This window comes from Taurulus bubalis (genome assembly GCF_910589615.1).
Source record: "Taurulus bubalis genome assembly, chromosome: 1".
NCBI lineage: Eukaryota > Metazoa > Chordata > Actinopteri > Perciformes > Cottidae > Taurulus > Taurulus bubalis.
This window is the reverse complement of record NC_136589.1, coordinates 3160172-3181161: the sequence shown is the minus strand read 5'-3', so window position 1 is coordinate 3181161 and position 20990 is coordinate 3160172. Positions and strand designations below refer to the sequence as shown.

Sequence of the window (20990 nt, the reverse complement as noted above, 5' to 3'; positions counted from 1 at the left end):
AATGAAATATTAATATTAATGAATTCAAATGACCTCCAAATTAGGAAGATATTAAAAATCCCTTCACAAACATGTTTTAATTGATGTACACAAGAAAAAAAAAACATTCTCAAAGTATGTATGCATGTTGAATGTCTCAAAAATAGTTGTGTTTTAATTGTTTAAAACTATTTAAAACATTTTAATTTCTGTTTCTCTTGTTTTTTTCATTGTTACGAAGCAATACACCAAAAGCTAATTCCTTGTTTATGAAAACCTAGTGGACAGTAATCCTGATTCTAGTTCTTTTATTTTGTAGGACCACATACAGGCCAACTTCCGGTTTTTGTCCTGCTATTTCTGTTCCACTTGATGCATATTTTCGCTCAGCTTCTAATCAGCTGACTAATAAGCTAAACACACTTCCGCTTTGGTTGTTCTGGGTCTCAGCAGACAAAAGCAACAGAGAGAAAACGATCGAGCAAAAAAATAAATAATATTATTATTGGTAATGTAATGCCTTGTAGAAGACACTGAAAAATAGATTTTGAATCTTTTTACCAGTTGAATAAATGAATACAAATATATGAAAACTACCAAACAGTTTGTACAAGTACAGTGTAAACGATAAATAACTTTTTAAATAATCATTATAGTCATTTTCATGCAAAAAATGACATGTAATGACAGTGACAGGGGGGATTTTAATACTTTATGTTCCTGATAATACTTCTCATGTTTTACAGTGTGGTATTAGTACTTTTACTAAATGAATACTTTCCACCGCTCGTGGTTGGTATCGATGTGCGCGTGATCCACTGCTTCGGTCTGAATCAGCAGGAAACACAAGCGAAGCTCGCGACTGCGTATCTGAGGTAAGAAGAGAAAATAACCGAATATTAAAACACGTTACGCTAAAAAAGGAAACGTTAACTTTACGTTAAACATTTATAATATACATACGGACATAAATATACGTTGTGTCGGACTTTAAGAGCTACGTGTACGCAGGAACTTCACCACGTGGGTTTGAGAAGCAGCGATGTGTCACTCGATTCGGTTTACAGCGTTGGGCGGGCAAGCGGGGTTTGACGCGTATTGACTCAATGCGAGTGCTGGGCTCTCGTAACCCCGCCCACGCTGGCTGGAAATTGTAGCAAAACAAACGCTCCTCTGAATAACTAGACTAGCATGCTTTACGGAGCTGGAAATGAGCTAAAAGTTAACATTTAGATTGATTATCGATTATTTATAAGCAGAATAAACGAGTATTAATCGCAGAAAAACGGTGTTACAAATGAAATACTGTTAAGTGCTCTGGTCACTGCTCGAAACAGTAAAATATATGTGGATCATCGTTGACACATTTTTAAATGAACTTTATTGCAAAATAAATCATTCTGATCAGTATGCATTATGATCACAGGTGTAAGAAGTATTCACGTGTTTCACTCCAGCAAAAGTAGTAATACTACAGTATATAAATACTGTGTTCTAAGTAAAAGCCCTGTAGTAGCTTGATCTACATTAATACATCACCATTTATTAGATATTAATAAACAATATAATTAAACTAGCCGTAGAGTATCTAAAGCTGTCAGATACATACAGTGGGGTAGAATTATGAAGTAGAAAAACACAAGTACATCATAATTGTATTACGGATTAAATGTTTTCCTACTTTAACACATTAATAGTGTCACATATTAAACATTCTGTTATTGTGTCTTATGACATTATAATGTCAATTATATGAGTTTAGCCGCTATATAACTTAACAATAAAATAATAGTCACACTGAAAAATGTCCTCTAGTTACATCACTGGTGAAAATATCCTAAATATTAAAACATATCTGTAATTAATGGATTTTAGGACAGTTGTATGTGGATACTTTTGGTCAGGACAAAATGATTATTTTTCCCACCTTGAAAGAATTTCTCTTAAAAAAGAAAACGGATCAATCGATTATTAGAATAATAACAGTTGACAAAATAATGGATTAATCGCTGCAGCTCTACATGCAGGTCGGATGATTTTACATCTCAGGCGTCTTAAACTCTGAATATAATGTAAATATTAGTGACTGCTGGCTGTTTTTATGACTTCATGATACATTTGTCCTAATTTCGGAGCACGTCGGAGATGATGTCATCGATCAGTTACGGCTGTAGACGTTTACACCCGACCTCCACAGATAGAAACATGTCATAAAACAACTAACACTTGAATGATCTTTGAAGCGTCCCGTCCTCTGAACCCGGACCCAGCTCGCCGTCATGGGCTTGACGAAGCAGTACCTGCGCTACGCCGCCAGCGCCGTGTTCGGCGTGATCGGCGGCCAGAAGGCCAACGTGGCGTACGTGACGCTGCGCGGCGGCGAGCGCGGGCGCTACGTCGCCGCGGCCGCGTGCGAACACGTGTTCGTCTGGGACGTCCGAAAAGGAGAGAAGGTGAGATTTTATTTACTTTACTTATTTATTTTGCAGCACGAGCCGGATTCAGGTCTCCAACTCAAGTCGTTCTTGTCTTTTTTTTGGATTTTTTTCCCAGGTCTTGATCCTGCCGGGCCTGAAGCACGAGGTCACCTTCCTCTGCCCGTCGCCGGACGGCGAGCACCTCGCGGTCGGCTACGAGGACGGCGCCGTGCGGATCTTCAGCCTGCTGAGCGGCGAGAGCAGCGTGTCCTTTAACGGACACAAGTCCGCCGTCAGCGTCATGCGCTACGACGCGCTCGGCGCTCGACTCGTCACCGGATCCAGGGTCAGTTAGAATGCTGCTTTACACGTTGCAGGGTTCTTACGGTCGAGGAGAACCTTTAGTAAAAGTCATGTAAATGTGTTATATTCATGTGTTCATGACGTTCATTTACGCTGAGTTTGAAATAATGAATATGCTTTTAAAAGAAAGACTCAAAATATAAGCAGGCATACATACAGGCATCTATATAAATGTTTATTCTTTTAATCAAACTATTGTCTCATTCATTTGAGTCATTTAAGGTTTACTGTATGCTTTGTGTTCTCATTGTTAGTTTAAATACTACATTTACTCACTTTTTACTGTTTACACCCAGATTTCACTAAATGTTGGTCATGGACATTTGGTCAAAAGTCCCGAAAATTTGGTTTCATGTCATGGACATTTGGTTTAAAGTCACGAAAGTTTAGTCAAAAGTCACGAACATTTAGTTTAAAGTCATGGAAATGTGGTCAAAAATCACGAAAATTTGGTCTAAAGTCATGGAAATTTGGTTAAAAATCATGGAAATCCATTGGTCAGAATGTGTATGAACCCTGGTATATGAGTTCAAATCCGGTAAATATCCAAACGAATCCTTTTCTTTTGTGAGTCCACATTTGATGAAACGTCTGAGCTTCATGTGTTTATTCTCTTCATTCCCTTTTATATTATTCCACCTTGAAGTACTGTTAATCTGTGCACTTTATTTTAATGTTCATATTCTATTGTCACTTTCAACATGCTCCCATTTCTTGCCCTCTGTTTATTCTTTAATGTTCAGCACCATGACACATTCCTTGTATGTGAAAACCTAACGTGGCAGTAAAGGGTTCTGCTTCTGGCTCTTCAGGACACGGACGTGATCGTGTGGGACGTCATCAACGAGTCGGGGCTCTACCGGCTCCGGGGCCACAAAGACGTCATCACTCAGGCCTTGTTCCTCACGGACAGGAACCTGCTGGTCACCAGGTGATCTGTTCACGCCGGGTCACCATTTTAATTAAAGTGCATTCTTAAACAAATACATAGGATAAGATAGAATGGAACTAAACAAAATAAAATAAAGCAAAATAATGTTAAATATAACTTTATCAGCGACACTACCACTGTAGTCCACAGGGGGCGCCAGAACCAAAAGAACAATAAAGTTCCTCATCTTGACTTTAATAAAATATTGAGTTCTGATGACCGACAGCGTCAGAGCTTATTTGTAGAAAAAATCAAAGTGTACACAGATAATAATTATTATAAAACACAATCCGGAATGCAATATCATGTTTTTATGTATTTTAATTGTGTTTTTTCAGCTGATAACCTTATAATAGTGATAAAAACAACCTTTAAAACAAGACGCTGTGCTTCTGTCTCAGCTCCAAGGACAGCTTCGTGAAGTGGTGGGACCTCGACACGCAGCACTGCTTCAAGACCATGGTGGGCCATCGCAGCGAGGTGAGGTTCTCCAGGTTCTCCAGGTTCTCCAGGTTCTCCAGGTTCTCCAGGTTCTCATGTTCTCCTCCACAGTTTAAGGGAACACTATACTTAGAACATCTTCACCTCGACGTCTGACGGGGAACAAACGCTGTCATCTACACTCTGGTCAACGTCACCAGACTCCACTGAGACAAACAGTGGTTTTCACAATAACACTAACTAACTGATGGAGGCAGCTCCTGTTCTGGGGGGTCAGAAACCCTGTTTTTGTCAATGGAGTCTGGCTTTTAATATTTTGAAACCATGTAACGTGTATTCTCTCTCTCTCTCTGTGTGTGTGTGTGTGTGTGTGTGTGTGTGTGTGTGTGTGTGTGTGTGTGTGTGTGCTAGGTGTGGAGCATGGTGCTGCTGAACCAGGAGAGCCGGCTGCTGACCGGCTCAGCCGACAGTGAGCTCCGAGCCTGGGACGTGAACTACCTGCAGGAGGCGAGGAAGAAAAGAAAACATCATTCAATATATAAAGAAATATATATTTTGCATCAGACGTGGTAACAACGTGTGTGTGTGTGTGTGTGTGTGTGTGTGTGTGTGTGTGTGTGTGTCATCAGGAGAAAGCTGAGGGAGAGCCGGAGGTGAAGAAGGGGAAAACTCTGCTGGATGATGAAGACGATGAAGACGATAAGGAAGCTGGTGGTGATGAAGAAGAGGTGGATGAAAGTCCTGAGGAAGTACGAGAGTGAAAGAATCCTTTGAGAAACACTGAATAAAATGATGAAGAGTACATGTATGTATGTACATATGTATGTATACACAGTATGTGTATTTATATACGTTTGTGTGTGTGTATATATGTATATATGTGTGTATTCATATATTTATTTGTATGTATATAAATATATATATCTACACACACATATATAAATATATTTTCATATATATTTATTCACATACATACATATATATGTATATATAAATATATATGTGTGTGTAATTATATATGTATATATATGTGTATATATATATATATATATATATATGTGTCTACAATGAAATGTAAAGAATGGGGGTGTGTGTGTATATACATATATAAATATATGTATATACACACACATAAATATATTATTTTTTATATATATGTATATATATATGATGTTTTAACAGAAACAAGTAATGCTTAAATAATACATATCTGCATCTTTCGAGGACACAACCTGAGTTGTACAAGTGTCTCACACACATCTTAATATTCACATATGAATGTATTCATATTCACATCTTCTCTCCCTCAGAGCATCTTGAGCTGTCAGAAAGCCGGGTCCATCCTGCGTGAGACTCGAGATCGCGTCGTCTCTCTGGCGGCGGACGCCAAGGCCCGAGTCCTCGCCTGCCACGTGAGTGATGGCGGCCCGGCTCCCTCCTTCAGGGACGCAGAGAACCTCAGGGTTCCTTCAGGGATCCTGAGACCTCTGGGAGTTTAAGGAAGGGTTTATCCGCCCCAAAAACCAAACTTTTAATGCACGTCGTGAATGTTTTTGTTTGATGGAAGTTACGTCGCTTTAGTCTTTAGTGCAAAAATATAAACGTAGCATCTTCAAGCTTTCTGCAAACAATACATCAAAAGGTTACGAGAAGAATATTTAAATACTTAAACAAAGTAAAATAGCAATGACTCCTCTATTCAAATAATAGCATCACAGCACCGTGTTTTGTTTAACGTGGTTATTTTAATGGCCTCTCTGGTTTGTTATTGTTGAGTTTTAATGAAGCTGTTTCTTTGCGTTTGTCCTAATTTGTGACTTTAATTGCGTTATCGATGTTCCTGTTTTGAATGCTTGGCATCTTTCTTCAGGGCAACGACTCGGTCCTGGAGCTCTTCACCGTGCTGTCGGAGGAGGAGGTCTACAAGAGGATGACCAAGAAGATCAAGAAAGCCAAAAAGAAGGCAGCCAAGTAAAGCCGCTCCTTTCTCTCTGGCTCGTTTTGGGAGCGTTGCATGCTGGGATGCCTCCTGCTCCCTCTGCTGCACGCTGGTGTTCATCGTGTGGCGTCCCGTCTCTGTAGGGCTCAGGAGGCGGCGGGCGTGGAGCCGGCGGCGGTGGAGCAGACGCTGACGGACGAGATCCTCCGACTGACCACCATCAAAGCCTCGGCCAAGATCAGGTGAGCGAGGAGCCGAACGCAGCGCTCATGGAAAACCTGGAAGAGTCATGGAGTTTTAAAATGGTTATTTCCAGGCCTGGAAAAGTCCTTGAAAAAAAATAAAATCCCCAAAGTTTAGTAAAAGTCATGTAAATGTGTTATATTCATGTGTTCATGTAAATGTGTTATATTCATGTGTTCATGTAAATGTGTTATATTCATGTGTTCATGACGTTCATTTACGCTGAGTTTAAAATAATTAATATGCTTTTAAAAGAAATACTCAAAATATAAGCAGGCATACATACAGGCATCTATATAAATGTTTATTCTTTTAATCAAACTATTGTCTCATTCATTTGAGTCATTTAAGGTTTACTGTATGCTTTGTATTCTCATTGTTAGTTTAAATACTACATTTACTCACTTACTGTTTACACCCAGATTTCACTAAATGTTTGTCATGAACATTTGGTTTAAAGTCATGGAAAAGACCAATGGATTTCACTTTTCACCAAATTTAAAAGTCATGGAAATTTAGTTGAAAGTCATGGAAAAGTCCTGACTTTTCACCAAATTTTCCTGACTTAAATTTGGTGAAAAGTCATGGAAAAGTTATGAAAATTTGGTAAAAAGTCATGGAAATTTGGTTAAAAATCATGGAAAAATTATTGAAATTTGGTTAAAAGTCATGGAAACCCATTGGTCAGAATGTGTATGAACCCTGCAAACACGCAGCTAACTCCTCCCCCTCCCTCCTCTCAGATGGGTGGACATCCTGTCGTGTGCGAGCGGCGAGCTGAAGGTGGCGCTGCTGCTGCAGAACAACACCATCGAGACCTACAGCCTGCGGCCGGCGGACCGAACCCCCGCGGCCAACAAGACGGCGCGCCTCACGCTCGCCGGCCACCGCACCGACGTGCGCACGCTGGCCTTCAGCTCCGACAACCTGGCCGTGCTCTCGGCCTCCGGCGACACGGTGAAGGTCTGGAACCGCACCACGCTGCAGGTGATCCGCACCATGGCCTGCGAGTACGCGCTCTGCTCGCTCTTCGTGCCCGGAGACCGGCAGATCATCCTGGGAACGAAGGTTCGTCAGAATGCCGTTGTGTTGCATTTAACGCTCTGAACCCCAAAACACAAAAGCTGCGCCGTTTATTGCAGCCAGGAGCTGTAGAAACGGACATTGTTGTCAGAGTTTCAGCTTTCAGACGGTCCTCGAACGCATCACGTGTGAGGAACGCTTCCGTCGGGAAAATAAAGAACCGAAAAGAAGATTAAACTTGTGCTCCGAATAAACCGTTTAAAATAACCAGATTCTGTAAAATACATAAAATTCTGAGCTCCTCGGTTCAAATAGGAAGCCATGTTTGATTTGAGTGAGACCAACAGTCACGTGACAACAATTCTGTAAAGCTTTGTCTGAACTACCGGAGTAAAAATGTGAATGGCTCAATATATATATATATTCATTTTTTTATATTTTTATTTATTTTTTCCCCAACATTGGTAACACTTGTGGACACATTTTTTTTCTCCAATTTTTGTAAAAATCAATTTTTACAAGAAATTCCAATTTGTGTTTCAATTTATTTAATTTTTTTACTATTTACGTCACTAAAGACATCTTTGAATTCTCGCTACTTCTTGTCATCATTGTTCTATTTCCATAAAGCTGCAGGACTTTTATTTTGGAGCCACAGAGAGGAACATGTGACGCCTCAAAACTGCTTTGTGTTCAGATCTTGAAGGATTGAAGGATCATTTATTGTCATAAACGCGACACAGGGAAGCTCAACGTGCAACATGGCCGACATGTCGACACTAATAACTGGTGTTGTTTGTGCCGTCAGAGCGGGAAGCTGCAGATCTTCGAGCTGGCCTCTGGAAGCCTGCTGGAGACGGTGGACGCTCACCACGGATCTCTGTGGTCGCTCTGCCTCGCCCCCGACCAGGTGACCCCACGGCCTGTTAACCCCTGGTCTCTTTTCATAAAGCTGGAAAGATATCTGTGTTTTCTGTGCGTCTTCTCATATGCTGAGTGTGTTTTGTTCCTGCAGAGAGGAATCGTCACAGGAAGTGCAGACAAGACGGTGAAGTTCTGGGAGTTTGAGCTGATAACAGGAGAAGCGACCGGACAGAAGTACGTCTTCACTTTTTAAATGTCCGGCTCCTTTAGGAGCATCTCATGCATCAGAGCTCAAGTATTAGATCTCATGTATTAGAGCTCAAGTATTAGATCTCATGCATCAGAGCTCAAGTATTAGATCTCATGCATCAGAGCTCAAGTATTAGATCTCATGCATCAGAGCTCAAGTATTAGATCTCATGTATCAGAGCTCAAGTATTAGATCTCATGTATAAGTTACAAACGATCTCAAGTCACGTCAGACTACTTAAAAGTGGTTGTTTTTCTAAATATAAAATGTTTTCCAGCTTATTTATTTGTTGAAATTCTTTAAATTACATTAAAATGTAAATGCAAAATACATGATTTATTACTGCCGCTTTTTTATTTTATCTGAAAAAAGAAGGTTTTCTTTTTTTTTTATCTACAGCGCTTTGAGCAACATAGTCTAAACTAAATATATATAAAATAAATATAATATTATTATTATATATCAATAATAGAGGATTTTTACTATATTTGGTCTGATTTTAACTCCCATCATGGAAAATATGCAACATTAGTGAGACAGAAAATGTGTTAAATCTTATGGTGTGTGTGTGTGTGTGTGTGTGTGTGTGTGTGTGTGTGTGTGTGTGTGTGTGTGTGTGTGTGTGTGTGTGTGTGTGTGTGTGTGTGTGTAGGAGGCTGACGCTGAAGCACACGCGCACGCTGCAGCTGGAGGAAGACGTTCTGTGTGTGAAGTTCTCTCCGGACCACCGGCTGCTGGCCGTCTCTCTGCTGGACTCCACCGTCAAGGTGTTCTACACGGACTCACTCAAGGTACACAACACGCTGTGTGTAGCTGCTTCTTTAACAGCCTCACATGTCTTCTGTTCTGACCCAACGTCTCTCCGTCTCGCTGCAGTTCTTCTTGTCTCTGTACGGACACAAGCTGCCGGTTCTCTGTCTGGACATCTCTCACGTGAGTATCTAAACCCTGCGGCTCATCTGCAAGGTGACGAGACGATGCCTTAAAGGGACAGCGCGGTCTTAAGACTCAGAAAGGACACATGCGTAGCAAGATGGACAAAATGGACCAAATATATTTCAGAATAAGAAAATTGTTGTTGTTTTTGGGCTCTAGAGGCTCATTGTCTCTTAAAAAGTATTTTTAACCAGGATACAAATCCACATATATACGTGTGTATATATATATATATATATATATATATATATATATATATATATATATATATATATATACACACGTGTATATATATATATATATATATATATATATATATACGTGTACAAATCCACATATATACGTGTGTATATATATATATATATATATATATACACACGTATATATATATATATATATATATATATATATATATATATATACATATATATATATATATACATGTATATATATATATACGTGTATATATATATATGCGTGTATATATGTGTATATATGTATAAGAAACCCTTTGAATATATATTTTTTATATCTGTTTGTTGGACTGAATTTATGGTTGAAGAATTGCATGGTTGTTTTGATTGTTGTTGTTGTTGTTTCTTCTTATTTTTACTTATTTACTTGCTTAAACAAGTTTTTATGGAAGCCCATTTCCGCCAGACAAAAAAAAAGGTCATAATTTTGAGATATAATTAACATTATATAACATAATTTTGACTTTCTATCTCATAATTATGACTTTATCTCATAATTTCGACTTTATTATCTCATGATTATGACTTCTTTTTTTTGTGTGCGGTAACGTGCTTCCATAGCTGTCCCTTCTTGGTAAAAAGAAATGACTCTCTTACTTCCAAAGGAATTACTTCTTGTTAAACTGTAAAAATACCTAAATAAAATATAAAGTATAACAGAATAGGACAACTCCACGACTAGAGCCGGCGTCTCCTTCCTCGTCGGTTGCCTCTTTGTAGTTTAGATGTCGGCCTCCGCTCGCTGCGTGACCTCTGACCTGCTGCTGTTTTCCTCGTCACCAGGACAGCTCTCTGATCGCCACCGGCTCCGCCGACCGCAACGTGAAGATCTGGGGTTTGGACTTCGGCGACTGTCACCGCTCCATGTTCGCTCACGACGACAGGTAACGCCCAAAGAACATGTGTGACTTCATGTGTTGTGTTCAGGGACTCTGATCCGTGTCCGGTTAACCGGGACCACCCTGTGACTTCACACCAGCTGCTCTCTCATCTGTTATCTCTTTTCTTTATTTAATTACCTTTTTGCTTCATTTTCCACCTCTGAGTTTCTGTTTCTCTCTCGTCTCGCCTTGTGATTATTTCCAACTTTTCTTTTTATTCTTCCGAGTCGCTTGATTGCTTTCTTTGGTCCTGTTATGTTCGTTTCTTAGGTACAGCAATGATGTCAATGTGACATGCATGTTAAATTATCCAAGAGTTGTCAGAAACCAAAACATCCTAATAAATATAGTTTGTACCTCATCACCAACACCATTACTAACAATTCAATCAGTTTTTAGTGGAATGGATCAGAGGTTTATTAGGATAACTCACTCGTTTTCATGAAAAATACATGTTCAAACAATTTTTTAGGTACATTGGAAAAACCTAGATATAAATTGCATTAGTCTACCATTACATGTATTTTTTCCTAAATTTTATTTGCATTTTTAAACTTTTGTGTAGATAAATAGAGATGAGGCACCTCTGCTGTTCAGGGTCATATTTACCCGCTCACTCAAAATCAAGCCAAAAGAGTCAAAAGGATTTATATTGAAAGTAAACTTTATTTATAGTGTTAAAATGTATTTTCTATCCTCCGTGTTCACTCCCTCCCTCGCTCTGCTTCCTCCCCACAGCGTCATGTTCCTGCAGTTCGTCCCCAAGACTCATCTGTTCTTCACGGCAGGGAAGGACAAGAAGATCAAACAGTGGGACGCCGACAAGTTTGAGCACATCCAGACGCTGGAGGTGAGGCTCGGCTGCAGCCGTGACGTGTGCCGCTTCCTCCACGTCTCAGACGATGAAATGAAGCGCTGTCCACGCCTCGTTCTGTCAGACGCAAACCAGATTCATCAAACGGAGTCCAGAACTCGATTATGTTGCATTTAGTGACAAATTACTTCTAGATCTCTTGTGTTGTTTTGAGTTTGCATTTGACAGACAGTTAAACGTGACGACAATAGCGAAGTACGTTGTCTATATATGACCCATATAAAAGCTTGTTGGTTAGTTCGTCTGTTTGACTGACAAACTCATTTTGATGCAAGATGTTATCTTATAAGAAGAAACGGATGTTGACAAAATGCATGATTTGCGAAAAAAAAGGTAATCTCAAAATTTAAATAAAATCTTATCATGATCATATTGTATCGTGATGAAATCTCGTTGCGTTGTGATATCGTATAATGACATTTCGTGATAATATATAATCGTGATAATATATAATCGTGATAATGTATCGTGATAATATCGCATCGTGATAATGTATTGTGATAATATCGCATCGTGATAATGCATCGTGATAATATTGCATCGTGATAATATAGCATCGTGATAATATAGCATCATGATAGTGTATCGTGATAACATCGCATCGTGATAATTTATCGTGATTATATAGCATTGTGATAATATCGTATCATGATAATGTATCGTGATAATATAGCATCGTGGTAATATCGTATCATGATTATGTATCGTGATAATATCGCATCATGATGATGTATCGTGATAATAATGTATCGTGATGATATCGCATCGTGATAATATAGCATCGTGATAATGTATCGTGCTAATATCGCATCATGATAATGTATCGTGATTATATCGCATCGTGATAATATAGCATCGTGATAATGTATCGTGATAATATCGCACCATGATAATGTATCATGATAATATCGTATCGTGATAATGTTTCGTGATAATATCGCATCGTGATAATATAGCATCGTGATAATGTATTGTGATAATATCGCATCATGATAATGTATCGTGATAATATCGTCTCGTGATAATGTATCGTGATTATATTGCATCGTAATAATGTATCGTGATAATATCGCATCGTGATAATATCGCATCGTGGTAATATAGCATCGTAATAATGTATCGTGCTAATATCGCATCGTGATAATATCGTATCGTGATAATATAGCATCGTGATAATGTATCGTGATAATATCGCATCATGATAACTTATCGTGATAATGCATCGTGATAATATTGCATTGTGATAATGTATCGTGATTATATCACATCATGATAATGTATCGTGATAATATCGTACCGTGATAATGCATCTTGATAATATTGCATTGTGATAATGTATCGTGATAATATCGCATCATGATAATGTATCGTGGTAATATCGCATCGTGATAATATAGCATCGTGATTATGTATCGTGATAATATCGCATCGTGATAATGTATCGTGATAATATTGTATCGTTATAGTATTGTATTGTGATAATATTGTAACGTGATAATATCATATCTAGTAATATCGTATCGGGATAATGTCGTAGCGTGATAATGTCGTAACGTTGTAATATACTATTGGGATAATATCGTATCATGATAATATCGTAACGTGATAATATTGTAACGTCATAACATCGTAACGTGATCATATCGTATCGTGATAATATCATATCGGGATAATATCGTATCGTGATATTGTAACGAGGTAGTGATGGCGAAATGAAGCTTCCTAAAGCATTGAAGCTTTCCATCCAATTGGTTCGCTCATGGGCCGAAGCTTCATGGAGCTTCATTTGCTCTACTGCGCCACCAAGTGGACAATACATGTAAAACAGGCAGAGTGATCATAACGACACCATGGCTTTGGTGTGTGAAGCTTTACATTGAATAAATTATGTTTGTGACGCCAATACATCAATTATTAACTTATTAATATTGTGTCTATCTTTATGATATAATGGCGGGGTCAGAATCAAAACTCGAAACAAATTGGGAGAGGGTTGTGATGTGACTGTGGGTCAGTGGTTAGAATATCCGACTTTCAGACAGAGGATCGGTGTTTCGAGCCTCAGCTCCGCTAGTTCATGTTGACGTGTCAAATTTTTTAAGTAAAAATAAGAACTTTTCCACTGTGCTGGGCTTTTTGAGACTATTTCGCCTGCTTTATAAAATACCCTTTCACAGGCACACATGAAGCTGGTACAGAGAGGAAGGGGGGAAATCCATTGAGTTTCTCTGCCTCTTATATTTCAAATCGCACGGCAAACCCACGAACCATGTTCTGAATCAGTCACGTGGTACGGCCGGCTCAGAGGCTTCGAACGTCACCGCATACGTCATCGACACAAGCCTCGATACGCGCTTCACCAAAATCTACCTGGATTACTCGACACGCGCATCAAAGCCTCGACACGAAATGAAACATCACTATGACGAGGTAACATCACAACTTGATAACATCGCATCATAATAACATCGCATCATAATAAGATTGCATCATAATAACATCGTAATAATGCCGTAATGTGGTAATATCGCATCGTGATAATTTCGCATCGTTATAATATCGCATCGTGTGACCTCTGAGGATTCCCCGCCCTAACTGATAGGTGAAATGTTGTGATGTATGTTTTCCTGTTTGAGCTGAATGCCTGCCGCCTGACGCCTGTCCTCGTCTCTGCAGGGCCACCACCGCGAGGTCTGGTGTCTCACCATCAGTCCAAACGGAGACCACATCGTGTCGGCGTCTCACGACAAGTCCCTGCGTCTGTGGGAGAGGACCAGGGAGCCAATCATCCTGGAGGAGGAGCGGGAGATGGTAAGGGGGCGGGGCTTAGAGCGGCGGACCGCTGTCTACTCGCAGCTTGTTTGTGTGTCTCAACCACCATGTGTGTGTGTTTACAGGAGAGAGAAGCAGAGTTTGAGGAGAGCATGGCCACCGGAGAGGCTCCTGTGGTGAGCACATCGTTTTCTACATTTTAACAAACCGTACCTGTACTTGAATGATAAATATCTTCACATTGGCCTATTTTAAGTGAGCGAGGGAGCAGATTTTTGTGGAGATGCAGATTTCAGTCGCTGTAATATGAGCCACAATCTGGCTGTTGTTATCTTCCATTAATAACGCTGCATCAGTTCAAACTTAACTTGGATGTTTGTTGAGATTTCCAAGCATAAGGAGCTATAGAAATACATTTGTTTACAAAAATAAACTTTTAATTACATTTTTATGGAGGTTAAAAGCTGATTCAAATGTAAAAAAAGGACTAAATAAATGAATTAGTCATAAAATGTACCAAAAATAATGTTTAAAATGAATACAGGCAATTCATTTATATTTAATTATTTACCTCTGTAGCAATTCCCTTTATTTATATATTTTTTATTTCTCCCATTACATTTTTTAAACGTGTAAATTATTTATTTTATTTTTACATTAAATTTATTTTGCAATAAATTAATAAAAGGGACGATAGGAAATAAAATAAATACATAAGTGAATAAATAAATAATTAAATTTAACAAGTAAATTTGTCACATTTGATCAATTAATTAATGTCTACATTTATTTGTATTTCTTTTGTACATTTAATGGCACTTTATTTTTGCCAGTTCTCATCCTCCTTACACTTTAGAGCCACGTCCTGTAACTCCTGCAAAAAATTGTTCACTTAGAACTTGGCACTTTTTAGGCATTTCATCGCTCTTATTTAAATGCCACTTAAACCACCGTTTGAATGGAGTCACTTGGTTAATCAGCTGAATCGAAGGAATCGTTTGAATCAGAGAACGCTCGGCTCCCGTTGCGTTGGACTCGTAAATGACTCGCGCTCGTTTTCCTCCTCAGGTTCCCGGAGAGACTCAAGGAGAAGCAGCGCCGGCCGCCAAGAAGACCGTGGAGACGGTGAAAGCTGTGAGTACGAGCACGAATACCGCTCTTATTTATATTTACATTAAAACATAGTTTTATGTTCTTTGTTGATGGACTTGTGTGATGTTTTGTTTTGCAGGCAGAGCGAATCATGGAGGCTCTGGAGCTTTACAAGGAGGAAGACCGGAAGATGGAGGAGCATAAATATGCCTCCATGACGGCGGTGAACAAGGTTAAAACCACTTGTGTTATGATTGTGTTGTTCTCTTCGTTGTTGTTAGTTAGTTCATATTCATGACGGGTTATGAAATGCATGTTGATGTTTTTGCAGCTTCCTCTCCCCAAACCGAACCCCATCCTCGTGGCGTTTGGAAACGTTTCCGTAAGTAGAACCAAGATGGCGGACATGGATGTGAATAGTGGAACCAGAACGTTCTGTTTTGATGTCGTCTTCAGCCGTAGGTTCTCAGCCTGTCTTTGTCTCTCTGCAGCCGGCCCGCTACGTGCTAGACGTCATAAAGAAGGTCCGATCCAGGTGAGGCGGCGTTTACCTCTGACTCTAAACATGAAGCTTGTCACGTCCGCCGTGCTCGGTGCATATTAAACGCAGCCGGCGGGTTGTTGGTTCTTCCCCGCAGTGAGCTGGAGGTTTCCCTGCTGGTGCTGCCGTTCCCCTACGTCCCCCAGCTGCTGACGCTGTTCAACGGATACATCCAGCAGGGCCTGGAGGTGGAGCTGGTCTGCCGCTGCCTGTTCTTCCTCCTCAAGTAAGAGTGTGTGTGTGTGTGTGTGTGTGGGAGTGTGTGTGTGAGAGACACAGGACGAGCTGAGAAAAACTCAAAATATGAAAATTGAGAAAAAAGATTTACAAATAAAAATGACAAATTAAAATACCACACTGCCTTGGAGCTTGTGTGTGTGTGTGTGTGTGTGTGTGTGTGTGTGTGTGTGTGCGTGTGCGTGTGTGTGTGTGTGTGTTAAACTCACAGTGCAATTATCTTACAAATCTAAAAGTCTAGACCTGCAGCGTCATGCGATCACTTCTGATGTCATTTGGTGCCATTTAAATAAAATGTAATGTAATAAAATAAAATGTAATTAAGTTGTAATTAACTAAAAACTAGAAGAAAATAAAATCTCCACGTAAATGCATTATTTTAGCAAATTAAAACTATATTAAATAAAACAAATACTTGCAAAATATATTCTTGAATAAATATGAAGGTGTAAAAAAAAAAAAGGCTCTTTTTCTTTAAATAGTAATTAGAAAAACAAGATGACCTTGAATTCAGTATCATTGGACAGAAATATAGTTTTGGTTAATAATTAATTGTAGTATATTGATATCAATGTTGTGACACCATGTTTATGGTGTAATATTTTTTCATATTGTTATGTGACATAAGTGTTTTCTGGTTTTACAGTAAAGGGATGTAATTTACTGAATACATTTTTCCTTTATCCACTTTAATTTATCAACATTACTGATTTATTTATAAAAGAAAATCTTATTTTGAAGCATTAGTATCCTAGTATATCGTCTGAATATTGATATCGAGGTATTCGTTTCAACATATTGGGGTAAGCCTTAATGAAGCGAGTCTCGAGCTCACGACCACCCGTTAACGTCCGGGTTCGGTTCCCTCCAGGATCCACTTCGGCCAGATCTCCAGTAACCAGATGCTGCTGTCGGTCATGGACGAGCTGCGGAGCAACACCGTGTCCCGGGTGCAGGAGATCAGGGTGAGTGAGGAGGAGGAGGAGGAGGAGGAAGATGTGTTATTTAATTTAAATACTCGTCCTCACCCCGTTCCCTCTGCCCCCTGCAGCACGTGATGGGCTTCAACAGCGCGGCGCTGCAGTTCCTACAGCGGGAGATCGAGAGCAAAGAGGACGTGATGTTCTTCGCCGACGCCACGGGCCAGCTGGCGGCGAGGAAGAAGAGGAGGAGGAAGAGGGAGCGCGCCATCCTGACCATCGCTTGAGCCGCGAGGACTTCCTGTTTCCGCGAAGACTTCCTGTTGCCGCGAGGACTTCCTGTTGCCGCAAAGACTTCCTGTTGCCACGAGGACTTCCTGTTGCCACGAGGACTTCCTGTTGCCGCGAGGACTTCCTGTTGCCACGAAGACTTCCTGTTGCCACGAAGACTTCCTGTTGCCGCGAAGACTTCCTGTTGCCGCGAAGACTTCCTGTTGCCGCGAAGACTTCCTGTTGCCGCGAAGACTTCCTGTTGCCACGAGGACTTCCTGTTGCCACGAAGACTTCCTGTTGCCACGAAGACTTCCTGTTGCCGTTGGTGCTCAAAGCTCCAGAGGACCAGAAGGTTATCTGTGTTTTTATGTTTTCACATTTTGTTTTTTCAGTGACTTTTTTCCCCCAAATAAAAAATGCTTCCGAAACAGTTAACTTTATGTTTTGACTTTTGTTTACAAAGAAACAACCGCAGATCATACACATTTTTAAGGATGACGAAAGTTGACAAAATCCAGTATAAATGAATGATTATGCCATAAAATAAATAAATGATTATGCCATAAAATGTAGGCGAAAATAATAAATGCAAGCAATTAACTGATATCTCCTTATTTTACTTTGTGGCAATTCCAATTTAATTTTCCCTTTTTGATACATGATACATGTATTTATTTTTGCATTTAATTCATTTTTTAATAAGTAAAAGGTATATGTATGTTATAAAATCCTAATCAGATGCAACGCATTATTTAGTAACACTTTATTTCCCAAATAAAAAATAAATTACTCAATAAATACATTTATATGCCATAAAGTGTACCACAAATAATATTTAAAAAAATAATGTAGCCAATTAACTGACATTTCCTTATTTAGCTTTGTGGCAATTTAATTCAACTTTAATTAAATAAACGTATTTTTGTTTTTCGTTTATTTTTAAATAATTATAAATAAAAAAGTAAATAAATAAATAGGGGAATTGATACAGAGGACGGACCAACAGAAGAGGAAGAAGAGGAGGAAGAGGAGGAAGAGGCAGCGAGCCATCCTGACATCATATTCATAAAGGACATTTCTTTGTGTGTCTGTGTCTTTGTGTGTCGTTGTGTGTCTGTGTGTGTCTGTGTGTCTTTGTGTGTCTGTGTGCATTGAGCTCCAGCTGCATTTCAGGGTTTATGGTGTTTTTCCAACGTTATTAAATCCGATCGGATGCAACACTTTGTTATCCAGGGACTCGCTTCATTTCCCAAATAAACCGTCTGACTTCTCCTCTCAGCGCTTGAGGTTTCAAAACAAATAAATCCTCTGGCTGCAGAGAGGAAAGTATAGGTTTTGGGTCTCTATAAAATATATATTTATATATTTATACACGCTTAAAGCCTTAAATAGCAGCGTGTCATGTGTAGAGTCATACTGCACACACACACACACACACACACACACACACACACACACACACACACACACACACACACACACACACACACACACGTGATTTAGGCCGGGGTCTGTCCTGCAGGCCTACAGGGAGCCGTTGGGACCAGGAGGGTGACGGTTCGGGACCCCGCGGTCTACCTGAGCCCCAGACCACCTGTGTGGTCTGGGGCTCAGGTAGACCGCGGGGTCCCGCTCAGGTAGACCACGGGGTCCCGCTCAGGTAGACCGCGGGGTCCCGCTCAGGTAGACCGCGGGGTCCCGCTCAGCTGGACCGCGGGGTCCCGCAGAGCGCGCCCTCCTCCCGCTGGCCTCTTGGGCATCAGGAGGAGACGCACTCTGACTTTACAGGCCTTGTAACTCCGGCTGGATTTCCAGTCCCAGGGCCGGCAGACGCGGTGAACATATTTCATGGCGGGAGAGAAACGTGAGATGTGATCCCTTTTTTTTTTTTTTACTTAACTCTTTACTTTAGCTCTCACACCCACATCAGACACTGGTGTGTTTATTTCCTGACCGTGGGGCGCTCTGGAATAATGAAATGAAGAAACACCTCTCGCTCACTGTTCAGGTTTTAATCTCAGAAAACAAATTAACTGCATTTACAGGGCTGTTAAAGGAAAGAGGCCAGCAGCGCTTTATGGGCCTGGGGTTCTTTCTTTTTCTTTCTTTTTTTTTTTTTTTGGGGTCTCGGGGCCGTAAATGTCACACCTCCCTAAATTAAAAATTCTTCAGGAAAAGTCCCAGACCGCACTCTATTAGCACCCAACAGCAGCTCAGTCTTCGTCTCCAACGTGACGTTTAAAGCGCGGCGCTGAGGCGAAACTTTTCACTGAACTCAAAGAAGATAAAGATCTCAAAGATCTCTCTTCAGCTCAAATATGAAATATGAAATCACTCACAGCAGTGTGTTGTCGCTTCACTCATCCGTCCTGGATGATTATGTATGTTTTTGCTTCTTGACCTTGAAAAGTCAAGGTTAACATAAATATATATATTCAACATGTTCTCATATTTACAAAACGCTGTAAAGACAAACTGGTCCAGAAAGTCATAATCAGACAGATCTGTAAATGTTTCTCCACAAAGAATCACACAAAAGTTAAAGAGACGTGTTCATAAGGTCCCTAGAAATAAGTTATTCAGCATGAAAAAAAGCATAATTTTGATAAATACATTTTTTTTTTCTTAAAAATTACAAAGAAATAAAAAAAAAAAATCAATAATTTGGCCATTGGACTAAGAGAGTGCAAATTAGTTCAAAACAACTTTAAAAAAGGGGTTGAGTTCAGAAATGTAGTTTTATAAACATTAGATTTATCTTTAAGGAGTTCTGAGAAGTGAGATATAAAATAACGAGGTCAGGCCTCTCAGCCACTAGATGGCGGTCTTGCCTTTTCCTTAACTGGTTTCTCTAACTGGTCCCAGTCCGTCAGTCCTGGCCTCACTGCTCCATGTTGGGCGCGTCCCGCCACCTGCTGCAGCGTCCGGCGGGCACGCGCTCAGAGCGGCTGAGGGTCAAAGGTCGTGCCCTCTGCGACACAAATAGCACCCTGTTTGTTTTTCTTAACCTAAATTAACAAATACTTTTTTCTTTATTGTGTGTGTGTGTGTGTGTGTGTGTGTGTGTGTGTGTGTGTGTGTGTGTGTGTGTGTGTGTGTGTGTGTGTGTGTGTGTTAGTGATGCTCTCTCCTTCCTGTGTTTGATACCAAACAAGTGACACGCACCTGTCCTCTGTGGACAGGAGGCCGAGGTGCGTTCAGGTTCACGCGGCTGCACGCTGTCATCGCACGGCCTGCGTGACATTATATACTGCGTGATATTATATACTGCGTGACATTATATACTGCGTGATATTATATACTGCGTGATATTTTATACTGCGTGATATTTTATACTGCGTGACATTATATACTGCGTGATATTATATACTGCGTGATATTTTATACTGCGTGATATTTTATACTGCGTGACATTATATACTGCGTGACATTATATACTGCGTGATATTTTATACTGCGTGATATTTTATACTGCGTGACATTATATACTGCGTGATATTATATACTGCGTGATATTTTATACTGCGTGATATTTTATACTGCGTGACATTATATACTGCGTGATATTATATACTGCGTGATATTTTATACTGCGTGATATTTTATACTGCGTGACATTATATACTGCGTGATATTATATACTGCGTGATATTTTATACTGCGTGACATTATATACTGCGTGACATTATATACTGCGTGATATTTTATACTGCGTGATATTTTATACTGCGTGACATTATATACTGCGTGATATTATGTA

General features: G+C 39.9%; 1 protein-coding gene across 1 annotated transcript; it reads left to right on the top strand.

Moving 5' to 3' along the window:
- Nucleotides 1–818: 818 nt before the first annotated feature.
- wdr3 (WD repeat domain 3) lies at nucleotides 819–17654 on the top strand. Its single transcript, XM_079213945.1, has 26 exons — nucleotides 819–854; nucleotides 2223–2432; nucleotides 2533–2742; nucleotides 3572–3690; nucleotides 4092–4170; nucleotides 4543–4638; nucleotides 4761–4880; nucleotides 5442–5543; nucleotides 6002–6102; nucleotides 6214–6312; nucleotides 7057–7381; nucleotides 8145–8246; nucleotides 8352–8434; nucleotides 9103–9241; nucleotides 9327–9383; nucleotides 10424–10524; nucleotides 11260–11371; nucleotides 14072–14206; nucleotides 14293–14343; nucleotides 15236–15301; nucleotides 15399–15491; nucleotides 15591–15641; nucleotides 15751–15794; nucleotides 15898–16026; nucleotides 16909–17002; nucleotides 17089–17654. Exons 2-26 carry the CDS (start codon nucleotides 2259–2261, stop codon nucleotides 17242–17244), a joined length of 2838 nt encoding a protein of 945 aa, XP_079070071.1. The 5' UTR covers nucleotides 819–854; nucleotides 2223–2258; the 3' UTR covers nucleotides 17245–17654.
- The last annotated feature ends 3336 nt before the right edge of the window (nucleotides 17655–20990 follow it).